A 21,688-nucleotide genomic window follows, 5' to 3' on the forward strand; every position below is an offset into this window, starting at 1 on the left:
GGGCCCCCGGGAAGCCCCTCGAGGGCAAGCCCACCACCGCCAGTATCCCTAGGGCCTGAGCAGCGGAGGGTACCTGACTGCACTTGGAGACGTGGACGGACGGACACGCAATTCCTGGTTCCTGGGCATTTCTCTTCCGGTACGTCAGCAATCCGTACCCAAGCAGCGGCCCCGCACTGGGCCACATCGAGACACACAGAGCCTTCCGCAGCAAGGCGCGTAGTGGCGGGAACTACGTTTCCCAAAAGCTGTGCTACGCGCTCCTCCGTGTCGGGTTGCCCGGGAGGCCTCGGGACCAGGCGCCGTCTGGGAAATGAAGTTTTACGCATGCGCGGCGCAAAAGCTCCCGGGAGATGTAGTTTGGCTGCGTTCCGCGCATGCGCACTTTCCCGTGGCGGCCGCCGAGCTGCTCTTTGTGGTGCTCGCTGTCCTTTTGTGGGAGGCCAGTCCGCTCACTCGCGGGTCCGTCCGACCGTCGGTCGTTTTCTTTGTCTGCTCGGGGACCTGTCTGCCAGCCGAGCTCCCTTCCCGCTGGCTTCAGGCGGCGGGGCTTGAGGCCTGGCCCTGGTCTCCGAGCGCAGGTTCTCCCGGAGGAGTGTGTGACTGACCGGGTGTGCTGGGCGTGTGTGTGATGGGAACGGGGGCGCGCCCGGTGTGGGCTGTGGGTGTGTCAGGCGACGGGCGTGACGGGGGCGCGCCCGGTGTGGGCTGTGGGTGTGTCAGGCGACGGGCGTGACGGGGGCGCGCCCGGTGTGGGCTGTGGGTGTGTCAGGCGACGGGCGTGACGGGGGCGAGCCCGGTGTGGGGCTGGGGTGTCCCCAGCCTGCCTGAGCCCGGCCGCCGCCGGGGCGCTGCGAGGGGCCCCGTGCCTGTGGTCGTGCGGCTGTGAGCGCGCGGCGACCCCGCGAGGCTCCCCTGCAGGCCGCTGTCTGAGCCCCAGGAGCAGGACTTGCTTCCCTGGGCCTGACCTGGGGACCAGGAGGCTACGGAGCTGCCCACTGCTCTGGGGGACGCTGGCGAGGGGGCCATGGAGACCTCGGCTCCGAAGCCAGGGGAGACAGGTACAACTGCGCTCTTTTTGTCAGTGAGTCTGTGGATTTGCACTTGAGAACACTGACACTCAGAGAGGTCGGGCTGGTGTCCTTACCCACCCAGCAGGTTAGGCCTTCCCGCTTGTTCCCACTCAAACATGCTTGGTGGGAGGAAGGGAAAGGCAGTGTTCTTCCTCATCAGTTGAAGTGTCTGACACCCAGGCAGAATCAAGCCCTGATGCTGTAACAGTGTGTGCTGCCCGTTGGGGCTCGTTCCCACCACCTGGCTGGACAGGTCTCGCCCCTGATTCCCACCTTTGCCCTGGGGGGTGGGCATAAGCTCAGCCTTGAGCCTGGTGGCTGTGGGCAGAGCAGCCCCCTTGACGCATTTCTCCTTCCCCAGCTCTTTCCTGTCAGGATCCTGCTCTTTCTCTCAAAGAGAATCCAGGGGATATATCAGGTTGGGGTCTTCCAGAAGCCAGGTGTGAGGTGAGTGGCTGTCTTTTCTCCCTTCTTTGTGAAGAGGGTGGGCACCTTCCTTCCCCAGCCCTAGATCTGCAGTCATCCTCAGACCTTCACCTGGGGACCTGCCCTGCCGTCCAGGCAGCAGGAGCAGCTCCAGTTGAAGAGTCTGGATATTGCCCCAGGTGTGCACTAGAAACGAACTTTCTTGAATGTCCCTTCCAGCCCAATTCAGTGGGTCAGTGGCTAGAAGCTGTATACCCAGCACTACGCTGGGAGCTCTGAGAAGTGTTTTTAGTAGAAACTGAGCAACTAGGTGACATCTCACATGACATCACTTCGCTTACCTCCACATGCTGGCGGGGGGTTCATGAAGACCCAGCGGATACTTGCAGCAGTTGGTCCTCGTTTGGGGGAGTTTGCTGGGATGGAATCAGGTAGGGCATGTGGAACACCTGAGGAAGGACTGAGCTGCAGCACTGGGGTGAGATGACGACAATAAGGGACGTGTCCGTGTGTGCTCTCTGCTGTACTGGGTCCCTGACGTGGGGCCTCCATGGGTAGACCTGGACGTTTAGAGAATCTGAGGGCTCAGCAGGGATTTGGCACGGGGGCCACTTCTGCAGCTAAGTGGAACCCAGATGCCGCCTTTTACAGACTTCGGACTTTGCTCTTCTTCTTTTTTTTTTGATACAGAGTCTCGCTCTGTTGCCCAGGCTAGAGTGAATGGTGTGGCATCAGCCTAGCTCACAGCAACCTCAAACTCCTGGGCTCAAGCAATCCTTCTGCCTCAGCCTCCTGAGTAGCTGGGATTACAGGCATGTGCCACCATGCCCGGCTAATTTTTTCTATATATATATATATTTTTAGTTGGCCATATAATTGCTTTCTATTTTTAGTAGAGACGGGGTCTCGCTCTTGCTCAGGCTGGTCTTGAACTCCTGACCTCGAGCGATCCACCCGCCTCGGCCTCCCAGAGTGCTAGGATTATAGGCGTGAGCCACCGCACCCGGCCTTGCTCCTCATTTTGTTTTGCCTCCTAAACTACCCCACACCATGGTGGTATTTAGAAGGGTGCAGTTGACAAGGAGAGTACAGTGTAGAGAAAAGTCTGGAGGGTTGAGGGTCCTTTGATTTTTTTTTTTTTTTAGGATTTGTGATTTTGTCAATCTCTCACTCGAAAGAGGTGAGGGTGGCTGACAGACAGAAAAAGCTATAAAACGTATCATGAGATGTGCCTGGTTTCTGCAGTGTGTTAGAATGCTCTGTGGTTCTAGGAAACACTGGAGACGTGGCAGTCAAATGCAATGCATGATCCTTGATTGGAGCAGAGATCCAAAAAAAGATTGATAAAAAGCAGTTTGGGACAATTGAGAAAATTTGAAAATGGGTTGTATGTTAGATAATATTGGATCAATAGTAAATTTCTTTGGTGTGAAGATGGTACTGTGATTATGTGAGAGAATGCCCATGGGAGATACAAGCTGAAGAACATAGGGGAGATGTCAGCTGCAACTCACCTTCTAATGGTTCAGCCAAAAATGTGTGTGCATGTGCATGTGTGCAGCTACCTCAAGGTGGTAGTGCCCTTCTTGTGTGTATGTGTTATTCCTAAAATGCCAGCGTGTTAGATGTTTGTGTAACCTGTCTCCTCTGCTGAGTACTCCTCACATTTGGAGCTCTCTCTCAGCAGTCTCCTCCACACTCATGGTGTCAGTTTTCTGGTCTCCTGGGACATCTCACAGGGTCTCTTCTGACTTCTCTGCCGGTTTCATTATCACATCAGCATTTGAGTCCCACTCACACAACCTGGGCGTTTTGTTCCCTTTCCTGCAGAATGAAGACACGTTGGACATGGGCTTCTCCCAGCTGGTTGGAGAGACCCTCAGAGGGCCTGTGCTGGGCTCAGACCCTACCCTACTCTTGGTGGTTGATGTCCCCACACCGACGCCATGTAGCCTCCCAGCCCCCGCCCCGCAGCCAGCACCGCATTCCGATGCCTCTGGAGCTTTATTTCAGCCCATTTTCTCCTTCCTTCAGCCAGTGCAGCCACCATCCTCCTCCATGCCTGTGTGCCTCGGTTAGGGGCGTGTTCTCAGCATCTGTCCTTACCATCACCTTCTCATCTCCCTGAAATCCAGTGCTTTTTGGAGTCAGGTTTATTGAGTTGTAACTTATACAGCACAGTTCTCCGATTTTAAGTTTACGATTTGATTAATTTTGGCAAATGTACACAGTTATGTCACCAGCACCATAATGGTGACATGGAACATTTCCATTACCCAAAAATTTCCTCGTGCCACTTTGCATTCGATCCTCTCCCTTCACTCCTTGGCAACCGCTATACTTTTGCCTTTTAAAGAATTTTGTAGGAATTATATGCTATGTAGTCTTTTGTCTCTGACTTACATCACTTAGCTCATGCTTTTGAGTTCATCCATGCAGCTGTGTGAATCAGTAGTATGTTCCTTTATATTGCTGAGTAATACTCCATTTGTATTAGTCTGCTGTGGCTGCTGTGACAAAGTACCACAAACTGGGGGGCTTAGACACCAGAAATTTATTTTCTCTCAGTTCTAAAGGCTAGAAGTCTGAAATCAAAGTGTCGGCAGGGTTGATTTCTTCTGAGGCCTCTCTCTTTGGCTTGAAGATGGCCACCTTCTCCCTGCATTTTCACGTGGCCTTACCTCCACACATGTCTATGTCCAAATTTCCTCTCCTTATACGGACACCAGTTATATTGGATTAGGGCCCACTTCAATGAATTTATTTTAACTTAATTACCTCTCCAAATACATTGACATTTTGAGGTACTGGGTGTTCGGATTTCAACATGGGAACTCAGGGGAGGGCACACAATTCAGCCCATAACACCATAGGACAGATATGACACAATTTGTTCATCTCTTCACCAGCTGATGGACATTTAGGTTGTTAACAGGTTTTGGCTGTTACCAGTAAACCTGCTATAGATGTTTAAGTACAAGTATTGCCATGTGTTTTAATTTCTTTTGAATAAATAGCTAGGTGTGAAATAGTTGAGCCATATTACTAAATATATGTTTAGTTGTCAATTTTATCTTTTCAAAGAACCATCTTTTGGGGCCGGGCATGGTGGCTCATGCCTGTAATCCTAGCACTCTGGGAGGCTGAAGTGGGAGGATTCCTTGAGGCCAGGAATTCAAGACCAGCCTGAGAAAGAACGAGTCCCTGTCTTTACAAAAAATAGAAAAATTAGCCAGGTGTGGTGGCCACACCTGTAGTCCCAGCTACTCAGGAGGCTGAGGGAGGAGGATTGCTTGAGCCCAGGAGTTTGAGGTTGCAGTGAGCTATGCTGACACCACTGCACTCCAGCCTGGTCAACAGAGCAAGACCTTGTCTTAAAAAAAAAAAAAAGAATGATTTTTTGGTTTCATTGGTTTTCTCTACTGTTTTTCTGTTTTCTATTTCGTAGATTTCATATCCTTATTATCTCCTTCCTTTACTTTGGTTTCTTAAGATTGAAAATTAGATACTGATTTGACAGCTTTTTTCTTTTCTTATATTAGCATTCAATACTGTAAATTTATTTATTTATTTTAGTTTGTTTTTAGAGACAAAGTCTTGCTCTCTGTCACCCAGGGTAGAGTTCAGTGGCGCATACATACTTCCCTGCCACCTCAAATTCCTGGGCTCAAGTGATCCTCTTGCCTCAACGTCTGAGTAGCTGGAATGCTGTAAATTTCCTCTAAGCACTGCCTTATCTCCACCCTACAACTTTTGTTATATTCTATTTTCTTTTTTATTCAGTTTGAAATAATTTCTAATTTCTCTCGTGATTTGTTTCCTCAGCCATGTGTTATTTTGGAGTGTGTTATTTAATTTCCAAATATTTAGGACATTTTCCAGATAGCTTCCTATTATTGATTTCTAATTTAATTCTGTGGTAGTCAGAGAATCAACTTTGAATAATTTAAATTCTTTCTAGTTTACTAAGACTTATTTTATTTCCCAGAGTGTGGCTTATTTTGGTAAATGTTTCCTGTGCACTTGAAAAGAATGTATATTCTGTAAATATCAGTTAAGTCAAGTTGACTGATAGTGTTATTTAATTGTTCTCTCAGTTTTTGCTTTATGTATTTTGAAGCTTTGTTAATTGGTACATCTATATTTAGGATTGTTATGAGCTCTTTAAGAATTAACCCTTTTATCATTATGTAATGTCTTTATGTCTGATGATATGAATATTTCTCTGAAATTAACTTTGTTAATACAGCCACTTCAGCTTTCTTTTGATTAGTGTTTGCAGGGTATATCTTTTTCAATCTTTTTACTTTTAACCTATAGAAATCTTTGTATTTAAAGTGGGTTTCTACAGCTGGCATATAGTTGGGTCTTGCTTTTTATTCAGGTTGACAATCTCCACCTTTTAATTAGAATGTTTAGACCATTCACATTTAATGTAATTATTAATATGGTTGGATTCACACCTCTCATTTTGCTATTTGTTTTCTATGTCTTGTATCTTTTTTGTTTCTCTGTTCCTCCATTAATGTCTTCTTTTGAAGTAAACAAATACTATTCTAGTATACTCTTAATTCCTCTGATTTCATTAACAGTTTTTTCCTTTTAGTTATTTGATTGGTTGCTGGACATTGTGAATTTTACTTTGTTAAGTGGGTTTTTGGGATTCCTTAAATGTTTCTGGGATGCAGTGAAATTATTTGGCATTAGTTTGGTCTTTTCAAGGATCAAAGTGAGTCTGGGGTCAGGTGGCAGCTGGGATACCAGGCCTGGGGGGAGCAGGCAGGTATGAGGCAGGAAGGAGTAGAAGGCAGTCAGATGAGGACTCCAAGGGGACTCTTAGTCCCTTGGGGCACAGAACTTGCTGATACATACAAGGTTTCCTTCCTTAGAGTATAATAATGATTTCCAGTTGAGTTGCATCCTTTTCCAACAGTGAGTTTTGAATAGAGTTGCTAGGTATTTTGTAGTATTCTTTCAAGTTTTTTAAGCTGGAAATTCTTGACCCAGGAAAGCGTAGCATCCATCTCACCCAGGACGTGGTGCGTAGTGCAGCAGCCATGAGCCCCACCTCGAGTTGCCAGAGCCCAGCAGTGTCCATTCACACTCACTCTTCCGGTCCAGAAGGCTGGCTGGGGGCATGCGTGCCGATTCCCAGCCCCTCTCCCTACCCCTGGTCCCCAACTCAGCCATAGTCAATGCCTGCAGCATGGGAGAAGGTCACCTGAGGGTTACCCTTTACTCATAAGGTTCTTAATCTGTAGCTCCCTAGGAACCATGGAAACAGAGTCATTCCTGTCCTGGGTAAGTGAAAATGTATGTGTCATTTCAGGAATCAGTGACTTTCAAGGATGTGGCTGTGGATTTCACCCAGGAGGAGTGGGGTCAGCTGGACTCCCCACAGAGGGCCCTGTACCGGGATGTGATGTTGGAGAACTACCAGAACCTCCTTGCCCTCGGTAAGGGGCTCCCTGGAGGCTGGGCATCTGCTCTCAGCTTCTCTGACATGGTAGATCTTACAAAGGGTCCCTTCAGCACCAGTCCTCATGCCGGAAATGTCATGACGTGGGAAACATGGCCTTTGCCTCCAGGCACTCATGGCCAGGGGCCTCTGCCATGCCAGAAGTCCCCGGTGGGCAGCATGGCAGCTGGTGGCATCCTCACTGGGAATCGCCCTGGTCCCAGAGTGGGGGGCAGGGAGGGGAGGAAGGACTAGAGCCCTGCAGTTGTCCTTGTGCAATGAAGGGAGGGTGTCAGCACATGTGGTATCTTCAGAGCATTTATTGTAATTTGGGTTCCACATCTGAGGCCCCTCACCACTCCAGGGCCCAAGGGGCTTCCTGTTGCCAGGCGATGGTGTACACCTCACATGCCCTCCACTGTTCATGAGATGCCCCATAAGGCTGGCTGGGCCTGGAGTGCCTCAGCACACCCAGCCCCACTGCTTTCTCCCACGAGCAGGGCCTCCAGTCCGCAAGCCAGACGTGATCTCCCATCTGGAACGAGGCGAGGAGCCATGGCAGGTGCAGAGGGAAATCCCTGGAGGGTCTTGTCCAGGTGAGCGGGCAACACAGGTGGAAGGGTGCTGGCCCTGCCTGCGGTGCCCCCTCCTCACCTCCTCAGGTGGCTCTGGTTTTCCTTCCACGTTCCCACTGCCCTGGCTCCCTCCGCCTTCCCAGGGTCCCTGCTAGACCCTCCCGCCTCCCTCCCTCCAGCATGTATTGAGCACCGACTATGTGCAGGACTTGTACTGGGAAGACAGCAGTGAACAGAACCAGCCAAGATGCCTGCCTGCTGATGGGAGTGGGGGACACAGGAGTAGCACCGTGTGGATGGAGATATTTAACAAGTGGCATTTGCTGGGGGGTGGGAAGTGTGTGTGGGGCTGGGGTTGAGGCTCTGTTCACTGAGAAGGGACAGGAGCAGTAAGGAGACAGTGGGAGGTGGCACTGGTCAGGCCAGGGGCAGGTCAGGTTCAGGGTCAGCTACATCCAGTGGGCCACAGCCAAGGTGCCGGCCTTCCCAAGTGAAAGAGGCCAGAGATGGGTCCTAGGCAGAAAGTGGTCTGTTTTTCTTCTCTGATATTTTTTTCCATAGACTTCTGAGTCAGTTAATGAATAAGTGAATTACATAATTTCAGCTTAATTTAGTGGACAGTGACCGCTGAGCGTGTTGACAGGCTGCCACAGTGCAGTTAAACCCAGAGCGACAGGACCGTCTGTGCACGGGGCCAGGGTGGCTGGGGTGGGGGTGAAGCGGCCCCTCCGCAGTCCTAACTCCCCCCACACCACCCAGGCCCCCCCACGATGGCAGCCATAGCCCAACTTCCTGGACTTTCTTTCCCACCCCAGCCTCTGCTGCTGTCTCTGTTCTCTTTGCCAAAAGAGAACAGAGTTTTTAAAAAATTAGTGTTTTTGTTTGGTTAATATATGCTTATACTGAAAATTAGGATAATACAGAGAAATTCTGAAATCTCCCATAATCTTTCTGTCCAGTGATAACCCGTTTCATTTCCCTGTATTTCCTCGGAGCTGCTCCCCTGTGTACGGAGAAACATTTTTTAAAAACTACACATGCCTCTGGAGTCGCAGCGCGCGCTTTGGACTCCAGCTCTCCGCGCTCCCTGTGCCGCCGTGAGCACCGGCACGTGCCCTTCGCTGGCCACACAGGGTCTGCAGACGTGGACGTGCCCTGTCGCCGCATCAGCCCCTCCTGCTGCCAAAACTACTTTTTTCTGGCCTCAGCCCCTCCTCTCCCTGCTTGGTGCACCTCGGTGGACTCTCCACCGCCTGCCCAGCATTGGCGTCACTGCAGCCCCATGTCACTAACCACTGTGGGGGCCTCTGCTCATGTGCTGGCCCTTCCTCTTCCCATCCCTGCTTTTCTAAAAGCTTCCACCATCCACCTGGGCTTGGCCTGCTCACCCTCTCCTCGTCCTTCTCCTGCCATGTTCAGTCAGCAGCAAGGAGCACAGTCAATGTTAGCTCCTAAATATTTCTCGAATCTGCTGCTCCATGTTATTCTCACAGCCTTGGCACCAATCTGAGGTTGCCAGTTCTCACCTGGAGTTTTTAGAGGGTCTCCTTAACTGGTCTCCTGGTGACCAGCTTGCTCCACTGTCCTTATATGGCCACCAGAGCCATTTTTAAGATGCACCATTACGGCACCCTCTGGGTCAGGCGCTTCATGTCCCAGTACGCGTCCACCTTGCCAGGGCCACCTCTCAGTCTTCTCCTCCGCATGTCTCATCCTCATCTCACTGTCACCTCTGAGCTTCTGCACACGTTGTTCCCCCTCCACCTGGCTACCTGCTGTCTGTCCTGCCAGGGCCAGTTCCCCCTGCCCAGCCACTTCGGACAGGTTGGGGCCCCACGCAGTGCCACCATGCACCTCTCTCAGTTACACTAGTCTGCAGTCCTCAAAGCTGTTAGAAGATAGAATTAGAAGTGAAATCTCCTGCTAGCCCAGAAAACCTTCTTTTTGAATAAGTATTTAACCAGATGCCATGCAGGGCACAGAAAGAAACCAACCCCCTTTACAGAGCCAGGCAGCTCCAGCCCGGTGCACTGGGCAGAGGTGCCTCTTGGACTGGACTCCCACAGAGGCAGGCAGGATGCACCCTCCTGCTCCGTGTCCCCATTTCACGGGGGCTCCGAGGAGGACATCAGGATGCAGAGCTGGCACGAGGCTTGTTGAGCTCCTGCAAAGACCTGAGGCCTGTGAGACAGAGAAAGCATTTGCAATTCCCGATGTTCTGGAGGATGCTGGTGCATGTGTGTGGGGTCCTTTTTCCCTTTTGGCTTCAGGGAAAATTTTTAATTAATTTTTTTAGACTTGCATTTACCCTGTGTTGACCCCCAGCACCCGACACGGCATTGACAGGCAGCAGTCCGTCATCGGCGTTCCCACAAATGAATGGAATCCTGGCCACCAGGCCCTGAGCTTGTCCCTTTCTCAGCCCCACCCAGGGTACTCGGGTACTCGTTTGGAGCTGCTCTGTTTGGATCCCCTGGGCTCTTCCACCTCTCTGGTCTTTGTGCTCTCTGGCGGCTTCTTCCCATTTCTTCTTCCCCTTCCCTTCCTGCGTCACTTACCCATCTCATCCTGGGCACTGTCCTTTGTCTCTCTGCCTTTGTGCCTCTGAGCTCTTTATCTCCATTGGCTGCTGCTGTCTTTTCTGGGCTTATCTGGGTCTCCAGGTCGGCTCTCATGTCTGAATCCCCAGCCAGGCGTGGTGGCTATGCTTGTAATCCCAGCACTTTGGGAGGCCAAGGTGGGAGGATTGCTTGAGGACAGGAGTTCAAGACCAGCCTAGGCAACATAGTGAGACCCCATCTCTACAAAAATTAAAAGAATTAGCCTGGCATGATGATGCGCACCTGTAGTCTCAGGTACTCTGGAGGCTGAGGTAGGAGGACCACTTGAGTCCAGGAGCTCGCGGCTGTGGTGAGCTATGATTGAGCCACTGCACTCCAGCCTGGGTGACAGAGTGAGACCGTATCTCAAAAACAACAACAACAACAACAACAACAAAAACCCCAAACCAAAACCAAATTCCAGGGCCATGCTTCCACCTACTCAGAAAACTCTATCCTCCATTTCTTACAGAATGGGTGCAGGGGCCTGAGACAGAGGGGTCCTCCCAACAGCAGGACCTTTGCAAAGAAGAACCGTCCCGGGAGCCGGCTGTGGGGCAAGCGCTGAGGCCTGGCCTTCACAGCGCCAGCCTGGGTGACGCGTGGGCCTGGGAGAGCCAGGCTGGTGCTCTGCGGCCAAGCCCCCCTGTGCGCTGGCAGCCGGCATCTGCCACCCCCAGGGACGTCTCTGCGGAGCCAGGACTCGGGGAGTCCGAGGAGAACCTCACACTCAGGTGCACCCTGTCCTCCCAGCAGAGCATGCCCCCAGGAGGCCACTGTCCTGACAGACGCAGCAAGGATGTGCAGTCCCCTGAGGACGGAACCCAAGTCCCGGCCAGGACATGGGCCAGGGACAACCCTTTCGAGTCCAGGATGCCGGGTAAGTTCCCCCGCGCACCCAAGCGGGCAGCAGGCGCCGGAGAGGGAGCGTTTGCGTGCGGGGAATGCGGGAAGGCCTTCCGCCAGAGCTCGTCGCTCACGCTGCACCGGCGCTGGCACGGCCGGGAGAAGGCCTACAAGTGCACCGAGTGCGGCAAGGCCTTCACGTGGAGCACCAACCTGCTGGAGCACCGGCGCAGCCACACGGGCGAGAAGCCCTTCTTCTGCGGCGAGTGCGGCAAGGCCTTCAGCTGCCACTCCTCCCTCAACGTGCACCAGCGCATCCACACGGGCGAGCGGCCCTACAAGTGCGGCGCCTGCGACAAGGCCTTCAGCTGCAGCTCGCTGCTCAACATGCACCTGCGCGTGCACACGGGCGAGAAGCCCTACAAGTGCGGCGAGTGCGGCAAGGCCTTCAACCAGCGCACGCACCTCACACGCCACCACCGCATCCACACGGGCGAGAAGCCCTACAAGTGCGGCGCCTGCGGCAAGGCCTTCACCTGCCACTCGTCCCTCACCGTGCACGAGAAGATCCACAACGGGGACAAGCCATTCAAGTGCAGCGAGTGCGAGAAGGCCTTCAACAACCGCTCGCGCCTCACGCTGCACCAGAGGACGCACACGGGCGAGAAGCCCTTCGAGTGCGCCGACTGCGGCAAGGCCTTCAGCTGCCACGCCTACCTCATCGTGCACCGGCGCATCCACAGCGGCGAGAAGCCCTTCAAGTGCAACGAGTGCGGCAAGGCCTTCAGCTCGCACTCCTACCTCATCGTGCACCAGCGCATCCACACCGGCGAGAAGCCCTTCGACTGCAGCAGGTGCTGGAAGGCCTTCAGCTGCCACTCGTCCCTCATCGTGCACCAGCGCATCCACACGGGCGAGAAGCCCTACAAGTGTGGGGAGTGCGGCAAGGCCTTCAGCCAGAACCACTGTCTCATCAAACACCAGAAGATCCACTCCGGAGAGAGAGCGCTCAAGTGCGGCGAGTGTGGCGAGACGTTCAGCTGGAGCTCGCACCTCCTGGAGCACCAGAGGCTGCACAGCCAGGAGAAGCCCTTCGCCATCCAGTTCAACAAACACCTCCTGAGCACGTACTATGTGCCCGGCAGTCTGCTGGGTGCAGGGGATGTAGGGGACAGGGCCGTGGACCCGATGAACGCACTGGACGTGGCCAAGCTCTTGTGCGTGGTTCCGCCCCCAGCCAGCAGGAGTTTCCCCCTGGGGAGCAAACCTCGCGACTAGCGTGATGCAGCCACTTTCGGAGCCACCCAACCTACGTTCCTTCCTGGCTGCGCGGGGGGTCCAGGCTGCTTGTTCATCCAGAAGCACGAGCCTGGCCTTATCGCCTGGTCGGCGGTGGCGCGACACCTGCTTTAGTTAGAGTCAGTCACCTCCCTGCAAGGGATACGCTTCAGGAGGAGAGCCTTGGGGCCATTTCAGGAAACCCTGTCACCTGTTTTCCTTGTTAGGTCTGGAAGTAATCGCCAAGGAAACATCGTTCCTACAGATAAAAAGAAGGTGTGTCAACTATTGTGTCCTCGGATGGGCATGGTTTCTAGCTGGAAATTCCTCTGTAAACTGTTATGTTCAAAATAAGAATAATAAAGTAGAAGAATCAGGAACAGTATTACTTCCCAGTAAACACTGTTATATTTCTGGAGAGGAGAATGATCTTGGAGGTGGGCATTTGGGAAAAGCGGATTTCCTGGACTTACCGCCTGTGAATGGGTCTGCTGCAGAGCCGGCGGCCACTGGCAGCCCAGTCGGGCGGGCTCCAGGGCCAGCCCACATGGGGCCCTTGTGCAAAGCCGGGAAGAGGCGACCCTCCCCGTGCCCACGCTCTCCAGAGGTAGGAAGACAGACTTAGTCTGGAGCGAATGTCTCTTCTACCCAGTCCGAAGCAAGAATAAGCTGCCTTCTCAGTGGTAATACTTTACATTTGTATAGAGTGCTGTAGCTGATAAAATGCTTTCATATGCTTTTTAAAATACGAAGGCAAAACAGCCACACTTCAGAAAATGTGGACTTAAGAAAAATAAGATGCCCATAATTCTTAATAAAACTGCATTTTGCACTTTGATGCGTACCTTCTGCTTTGTTCATATTAAGAGTTTTACATTAAACATAGTGTATCTATCATTTTTTGTCTTTTTTTCCCTCTTAGCTACATAGCAGGTTGTTTTTCCAAGTAACTGAACCGTCCTTGGAATTATAATTCTAAATGGAGGCACCGTGTTCTGTCTGGTCCATTAGGATCTCTTTTGTTGGATGGTGAAGTTATTTCCATGTTTTTCACTGTCGTAACTAATTCTTCATTGAGCATCTGTTTGCTTTATACTTCGCTGGTGTTTTCTTAGATTTCTAGAAGTGAAAATTTTAAGATAAAGGAAATGAACATCTTCAAGAATTATTTTGGCATATTTTTGTAGTGTGTTTCATTACTAAGAAATCAATCACCAGCGTTGATAAGGCAGGAGAGTCCCCTGCTTGTCCATCTCCTGGAGACAGGACTCCCGGAAGCTGAGTGTCTGGATGACTTTTGCTCAATGCCAGGTGACAACATGTTCGTGATCCTTGGTGTGCGTTACCCGGTTGCTTTCCTCAGGACTGTCTAAGTGCTGGCCTCTCATAGCACATCTGAGAGCCACATCATGACAGTCATGGGACCCTTTATAGCTGCATTGGTAAAAGAAAAATATAATCTAGATTTTTGTTTGTTTTGAGATAGGGTCTCACTCTGTTGCCCAGGTAGAGTGCAGGCTGACATCATAGCTCACTGTAGCCTCAAAATCCCAGGGTAAAGTCATCCTCTTGCCTCAGCCTCCTGAGTAGCCAGGACTACAGGAGCCACCATGCCTGGCTAATTTTTCTATTTTTTGTAGAGATGGGGTCTTGCTATTGCCCTGGGCTCAATCCTTGGGCTTCCAAAGTGCTAGGATTACAGGCATGAGCCACCATGCCCAGCCTATAATCTAGGTTTGATTCATTGTTATAATATTCAGTTTTCTTCGTAGTTTAAAAAAATTAAAATTAAAATGTTTTCCTGGGCCCTGGACACTGTGCCCTGGAATGCTTTTAACTTAATGAGCTGAAAGTGGCATCTTATTATTTTACCTTGTACTTTTGATAAGTAATGAGGTTAAATATTGGACGTGTTTTTATTGTTGGTTTTTCTTCTTGAAAAATATTTGAATATGTGCTTTGTCCCTCTTTCCATTGGACTCTTGATGTTTTTCTTTTATTTACATATAAGCAACTTTTCCCCCTGATTATATGAGTAATATATGTATATCAAAGAAATATGGGGGGAAATGACAAAATTATAAGAATACAAATGATCCTCAGCATGAGTTCATGGTGTATTACCTGGGAATCAGTATAGTAACATTTAGATGTATTTCCTTTCAGCTTTTTTTCTCTGCATGTGTAATATGCTTTTTCTTTTAAAAGAAAACTAGATTTATATTCTACATATTATTTTTGCCCTTTTCCATTTAACATTATAAGCATTTTCCATGTCATAAAATATCTTTCAAAAACATTATTGATGGCTACATGATTTTCTATCCTATAGTTGTAGTATGATTTATGTTTTCTTTATTGTTGAACATCAAAATTGTTTGTACCTATAAATAATCCTTGAACATAAACCCCTGTCCCTATCTTTGATTAATTCCTCAGAATAAATTCTGAGAAGTGCACTTGCTGGGTGAAGGCTTTGAGCATGGCAAGGTCGCTGGCGTTACTTGATGGAGTCACCCAGCGCAACGGCCCGGGTGCGATCTCCTTGCCGGCTGTCCTGCACCCGCGTCCGCACACCCTGGCCCGCGCTGGGTCTTACCACCTCACTGTTTATATTTGCCATTTTGATGCATGAAGAACTATTTGTCCCTGTTTGTTGACTGTTTTTCTCTTCATATGAATTGTCTATTCCTGTCTTTTGTCCGCTATTCTATGTTTTTCATACACATACATCTCTTATGGAGATTTTATTGGATATGTAAAAGGATTTTCCAACATTATATCATCTTTGTGTTATTGAAATAAACCCCATTGATTAATGGTGCAGTAACATTTATGACATGTAGACTCACTTTTCTAGAGTTTGGGATGCAACAAACAGAATTGTCCAAAAGTGAGCCCGAGCTGGGCACAGTGGCACAAGCCTGTAATCCCAGTGACTCAGGAGACTGAGGCGGGAGGATCACTTGAGACCAGCCATTCAAGTCCAGCCTGGGCAACAGAGACTCCACTTCTTAAAAAAAAAAAAAAAAAATCAAAAGTGAGCCCAAGATTTCCCTTTGGTTTTGCCTGGAAATAAATCCCCTGTGGCTGGGGGTGTCCTCCTACACCCAGCAGGAAGGGCTGCACCCAAACCCAACCGCTCCCAGCTGGCTCAGCTCCGCTGATACGATTGTTCTGCTTGCTCCCAAAACAAAACGAGAGCAAATAAGGTGGGGGCCCCTCCCCTCCCCCAGAACATGTTCTAGAGGCTGGGCAGGAATCTGCATGTGACCCCCTGACATAGGGGGTGTCTGCAAGGAGATGTGCCGGATGTTCTTGCATCTAGATGATCAGTCAGAACTGGCTTCTAAATTTCTGAATTATTAAAATGGCAAACATTTATTTATTTTGTAATCTGTATAATAAGCAATTTCCACTTTGAAATATGAAATATAGGGTCCCTCATTTTCTCTATGGCAGTACTCCAGAGTGGCACGACTTTTCCTGTCTTGACAAAAGCCCTGACCGGCAGAAGCAGGAGGGCGGGCCTGGGAACAGGCTGTGGGTAACGCTGGGGCAGAGGGGCTCGCCTCGTGTCACCAGGTCCCCCCCACAGCAGAGGGCAGAATGGCCTTCCTAGCACCAGATGCATCTTGCCTGCTTAAGAGGTCAGAGCGTCTGTGCTAGTTAGGATTAGGGTCAGGCCAAGGTTAGGCCAGACGAGAGTCAGGGTCAGGGTTTGGGTTGGGTTTGCCTGTGGGTGGGGTTGGGGGGTAGGGTGATTAAAAATTAGGCCAGAGTTAGGGAGCTAAAGGTTAGGCCAGGGTAGGAGTCAGGGTTTGAATGAGGGTGGGCTATTTTCCATGCCATGAACATCTGGAGCAAGCCAGGCCTGGGAATCAGGCTGGAGATGTGGGGCCAGTGGAAATTGTACCTCCATTTCCAGAAGTCTGGTGGATTCTGTGATTATTAATTTGAAGACCACAAGATATGCAGGCCAAATGTACATGTCTTAAAGGCACATGATGAATATTAAAAAACAAAACAAAAAATTGAAATTCACACATCTCAGCAGAAGCTAAAGTTAATCAGAGCCTGGATTATATAGGCACAAAAGCCAGTTAGACACTTTTCATATTGTGCAATAAACTATTTTAACAAATTTGAGTTTCCAAACAAGTCAAATTGCAGATCTCAGTTTCAGTTTCTTCCTCTTGTGGAATTGCCTTTGGGGTGGTTGTGGGATCCACCCAGGGGGTCCTCCCTGTGTTCTCATGGTAGTTGTCCAGTTCACGTTGTCAGTATCAGGGCACGGCCCCAGTGGTTACTGTTAATACCGTACTGGCTTTCGTGGTCCCAGGCCAAGGCTAGGAATGGAGATGCCCTGCAGCATGTGACATGCAGCGCTTACGAGGATCCCTAATAGCTGTTGGTCCATCTTACAGTGATCCCCATTGGGTATGATGTGTCGAGAGTCCCCAAGGCCACCCTCAAGCTTGATAATTTGCTGGAAGGGCTCACAGGATTCAGAACAGTTATGGTTTATTACAACAGAAGGACACAGACTAAGACCAGCAATGGAGAAAGGCCTGTGGGTCAAAGTCCAGAGGAAACCAGTCACCAGCTTCCAAGGGTCCCCTCCCGTGGACCTGCCTGGGGAAACGCTTAATTCTCCCAGCCACGCTGCGTGACAACATGAGGAAAGTGCTGCCAATCAGAGAAGCTCGTCCCCTGTCCAGGGACATAAAACCGGAAACCTCTCAGGGGCTTCCAGCTTAGACTTAGACTTAATATTTTGCAAGGGAAGTGAGAAGTGAGGATTCTAGTAAGCATTTTGATCAGGACGTAACAGGGGACCGTCCCAAACAGCTGGGATTAGTATTTTAAAAGGAAAGCAGGCCGGGTGCGGTGGCTCACGCCTATAATCCTAAGCACTCTGGGAGGCCGAGGTGGGTGGATCGTTTGAGCTCAGGAGTTCGAGAACAGCCTGAGCAAGAGCGAGACCCCTTCTCTACTAAAAATAGAAAGAAATTATATGGACAACTAAAAATATATATAGAAAAAATTAGCCGGGCATGGTGGCGCATGCCTGTAGTCCCAGCTACTCGGGAGGCTGAGGCAGGAGGATCGCTTGAGCCCAGGAGTTTGAGGTTGCTGTGAGCTAGGCTGATGCCATGGCACTCACTCTAGCCTAGGCAACAGAGTGAGACTCTGTCTCAAAAAAAAAAAAAAAAGGAAAGCAGGTGGTTCCCTAGGACCCTATGACACTTTAATGCCTCTGCAGCTGCTGCCTCCCGTGGCTGTCAGAACGTCCTGTCAAGAGTTATAGAGAAAAACACCGCTGGTGTCCAGGGGCACGATGCTCACAAAAAGCGCCCCTGGACTGGCATGTGAGGAGCTGGCAGGTCAGCACTCCATCCCAGCAGCAAGTGAAAACGTCAACAGCTCTTCTTCCATCTGTTAGGGAACCGAGGTCACAGGGCACTCGCGACCCCCAACATTGGAAAGACAGAGAAGCGGATACAGAGAAACACAAATGAATGGAGTAGAAACCCACAGGTGAGAACTGCAGGAACCAGTTCCGGGACAGGGAAGCCTGAACTGTTATCGGAGTGGCTGGAGGCTCAGTGTGGACAAGCTTGAGAGTTAAAAAAAACAAGCCCAGTTTTAGGGGGGCCCACACTTTTGTGAGTTTTACCTCTAAGAATACTACCAGGTTTCCACAGTGAAGATTGAAAAAAAAAAAATCTCTTTGTGCTTCCAGCAGGAGGAGAAGAGAAGTGGTTTGAAATACACCCAGGGCACTCTGTTCTCAACTCCGCCCCTGCTCAAGACAAACTGTTTCACTGCAGCCTGACCTGCTGGGGTTTTGTCAGCCTCTAACCAACCTGGGGGAAGTTAATACCCAACTCCAGCCCTGTGTAGTGTCCTGTCCCACCTAAGGTGGAAAAAAACTGAGATGCAATTGTGAAGGTCACAGCCCAGGGGTACAGGCTCCTCCAAAAGACTGAGACCTAGTCATAGGACAACAGAATCCTTCCTCTCCCCGTACACATTACCCCACATCACTAAACATAGCGCCTTTCACCTAGTATATCATGTCTCGCTTTCAACAAAAATGTCCAAGGCATACTGGCTGGGCACAGTGCCTCACACCTATAATCCCAGCACGCTGGGAGGCTGAGGCAGGAGGATCGCGTGAGCCCAGGAGTTTGAAGTTGCTGTGAGCTAGGCTGATGCCAGTGCACTCTAGCCCAGGTGACAGAGTGAAATGGTCTCAAAAAAACAAAAATAAAAGAAAACAAAGACAGAATTTCAAGGAGAAATAGATGAATCCACTATTATAGTTGGAGAGTTCAACACTCCTCTGAGTCACGGGCAGACCCAGCAGGCAGGAAAGCAGTAAGGACAGAGGATGCCCAGCCAACAAGATGGAATTGGCCTCTGTGGAACACTCGTCCGACAACAGCAGACACGCGTTCTTCTCCCCCAGGCTGTTACGGCAGGCCGGGGTGGTTCGATGGGCACATTGCTTTGCCGGGCACCACAAGGCCTGGAAACCCTAACCAGCCCTGAACAAAGATTTCTGTGTGTGTGTGTGTGTGTGTGTGTGTGTGTTCACTAAAACTTTATTTATGAAAACATGCAGCAAGCTGACTTTAGCCTGAGAGCTGTAGCTTGCCGACTCCTACTCTGGCTGCTACTCTGGCTGCGTGGCTCAGAGTTTGAGGTGGAGACGGGCAGCTTCGCAGAAGGAATGGAACGGGGCCACCCCTGAAAGGGCTGTAGAAGAAAGGCTCTTGACACAGGCACCTGGCAGTTATTTTTCAGAGGAAAACCTATAAATTATAAGGCTGCACAGCTCTCTTCGCCTGGTCAAGTGACTGCTCTAACAGAGGCCCCACGTACTCTGGAATGATTGATGGCACAAGAAGTGTCCCAAGACACAGTCTTCCCATCCCAAAGCAGCAGCAAACCCTGGTGCTAAGGAAAGCCCCAATTACAGTACTCCCATGGCCACCCCCCATGTGCACACCAGGTATTGGCAACTTTACAACCTGGGCTTCCCCAGTAATCAGATTTAGGATAAAACCCCGAGGAGCTCTAGGCACCTCTAAGATAAGTTACACAGAGAATCCAAACCCAGCTCCTCAAGGGGTGGGACCCCGATCATGTGCCCTGAACTCAGGCAACAACCCCGCCAGCCTTCTTGGGGACACAGCATGCCCCCGGGCCCCAGCCACTACAGAGGACAGCTGCCCCATACAATCATGGTGTCCTTTGGTTCCCACACACTAGGCAACACTTTATGGCCTCAGCTGGCACTGTCGCCCTGGAGACCCCACTACATTTAAGGGAGGCGCTTCCGGCTGGGCATGGTGGCTCATGCCTGTAAATCCTAGCACTCTGGGAGGCCGAGGCGGGTGGATTGCTTGAGATCAGGAGTTCGAGACCAGCGTGAGCAAGAGCGAGACCCTGTCTCTACTAAAAATAGAAAGAAATTATCTGGCCAACTAAAATATATATATATAAAAAAATTAGCCGGGCATAGTGGCACATGCCTGTAGTCCCAGCTCCTCGGGAGGCTGAGGCAGGAGGATCGCTTAAGCCCAGGAGTTTGAGGTTGCTGTGAGCTAGGCTGATGCCACGGCACTCATTCTAGCCAGGGCAACAAAGCGAGACTCTGTCTCAAAAAAAAAAAAAAAAAAAAAAGGGAGGCGCTCCCTATGTTCCCTGGGGCATAGGACGGAAGGCGAGCAAGCCCACTCAACCCTGACCACTGGTGCAGCAGCTCTGCCAGACGTTCCAGTGGTTCTGGCTCTCTCTGCACTTGGATTCCCATTGTTGGCATGGGTGCTGTTATTGGAGTAAAACCCAGCCTTTGCCCTTTGCTGTTGGCCTTGCCAAATGGGGCCCCGTGGACCTTCCCAAGCCATTAAAATGGTGAATATAAATTAAAACAGGGACTTCAAGGATTGAGATCATTATGCAACATGTGACAGGAGAAGGGAGATTGCTCCCACCGTTTCTCCGTTTAACAGCCCAATCTGTCGTGTTCTTCAAACCGAAAACAACAAATGGCATCTCACGGAGGATTGCCACCACCTTAACCCAAGGGTCCCTTATGGGCCCAGCCTTCATGCACTGAAAGGACGGAACCATTCAGTCTTCTGTGACCGACAGTTTGCTGTTACACTTTGCTGACCATGTTCCATACAGCGCCTGATTCAACAGCCTCTGAGCCTCTACTCCTAGTTTATTTTTTTTAAATTGTGGTAAAATAGATATCACATAAAATGTAAACATTTTAACCATTTTAAGTGTACAGTTCAGTGGCATTAAGTATATTCACCACCATCCATCTCTAGAATTTTTTCATCATCCTAAACCAAAACTCTGTCTCCATGAAACACTAATCCCATCTCGCCAGCCCCCGGCAGCCACAATGCCACCTTCTGTCTCTGTGAATTCAAGGGACCTCACATACAGGGAACCATACAGTATTTGTCCTTCTGTGCCCGGCTTCTTCCACTGAGCATCATAACTTCTAGGTCCATCCATGTCATCAGAATCTCCTTCCTTTTTCTGGCCAATCACATCATCTCTGGAGGGACACAATGAATGCATCGTTACCTGGTTGCCTGGGGGGTAACACACACCTGTGCTGGGAAGACCTCGATGGCAACCAGCTGTCCCTAGCACGACTTGAGAGGAGATTGAGCTGATGCTTCCAAAGAGGACACAAATGCTCCACGCTGCACTTGGGGAGGGGCGGTGCCCACATAAGGTTCAGGACCCTGCGCCTCAGTTAAACTCTTAGGCCAGCGGGTGCCCCCGTCTGGTGCCTCAGGTCACGGCCCCCACTCATGCAAATGCTGTCACTCGGCCTTCTAGGTTTTCTCACCTGGCTACGATACTTTGAGGCATAATCTGTGCCTGGGAGGCCACATGCCCTCGGAGAACCCCGTGGGGCAGCGTGGAGAGGACTGGGCTGGGTTTCCTCGGGGCTCCTTTGGGCTCTTCAAGGTGCTGCCACAGCCAACCACTAGATGGCACCAAGATTCCATTGTCACCTCGCGGGCACACCTTGGTGTCAACGCAGTCCTGATGGCAGTTCTATTAATAAATCCACAAGGGAGTCTCACCACGCGGGACTTGGAATGTTCCACTGTTGAGCCTCTCACATAAATGCCCCATGTACACACCTCACCTCTCAAAATGTATGTCAGCCCATTAAATAAAATGCCTCTGGAATACCTCCTGTGTGGATGTATGTAGCAGGCACCTTTGGGATCACTGTCCCAAGGGGACGCCAGGACAGTAGCCTCTTCCATTGCCCACTGCGCTTCTTAGGGTCACTGTCCAATCACAGTCCTGCATTCCTAGGACTCCCTGACTGACGGGTACCTCGAGGTCCATTGTCCAGCCCAAGGTCATTACAAACCCAAG

At 50.5% G+C, this 21,688-nt stretch overlaps 1 protein-coding gene across 1 annotated transcript; it reads left to right on the top strand.

Moving 5' to 3' along the window:
* The first annotated feature begins 401 nt into the window (after positions 1–401).
* ZNF74 (zinc finger protein 74) lies at positions 402–13,113 on the top strand. The gene is made up of 5 exons (XM_045535207.1): positions 402–1,061; positions 1,435–1,520; positions 6,829–6,955; positions 7,458–7,553; positions 10,605–13,113. The coding sequence occupies exons 1-5, from the start codon at positions 1,028–1,030 to the stop codon at positions 12,254–12,256; spliced, it is 1,995 nt and encodes a 664-aa protein (XP_045391163.1). The 5' UTR covers positions 402–1,027; the 3' UTR covers positions 12,257–13,113.
* Positions 13,114–21,688: the final 8,575 nt, after the last annotated feature.

This window comes from Lemur catta, chromosome 21 (assembly GCF_020740605.2).
Source record: "Lemur catta isolate mLemCat1 chromosome 21, mLemCat1.pri, whole genome shotgun sequence".
In the NCBI taxonomy this organism is placed as follows: domain Eukaryota; kingdom Metazoa; phylum Chordata; class Mammalia; order Primates; family Lemuridae; genus Lemur; species Lemur catta.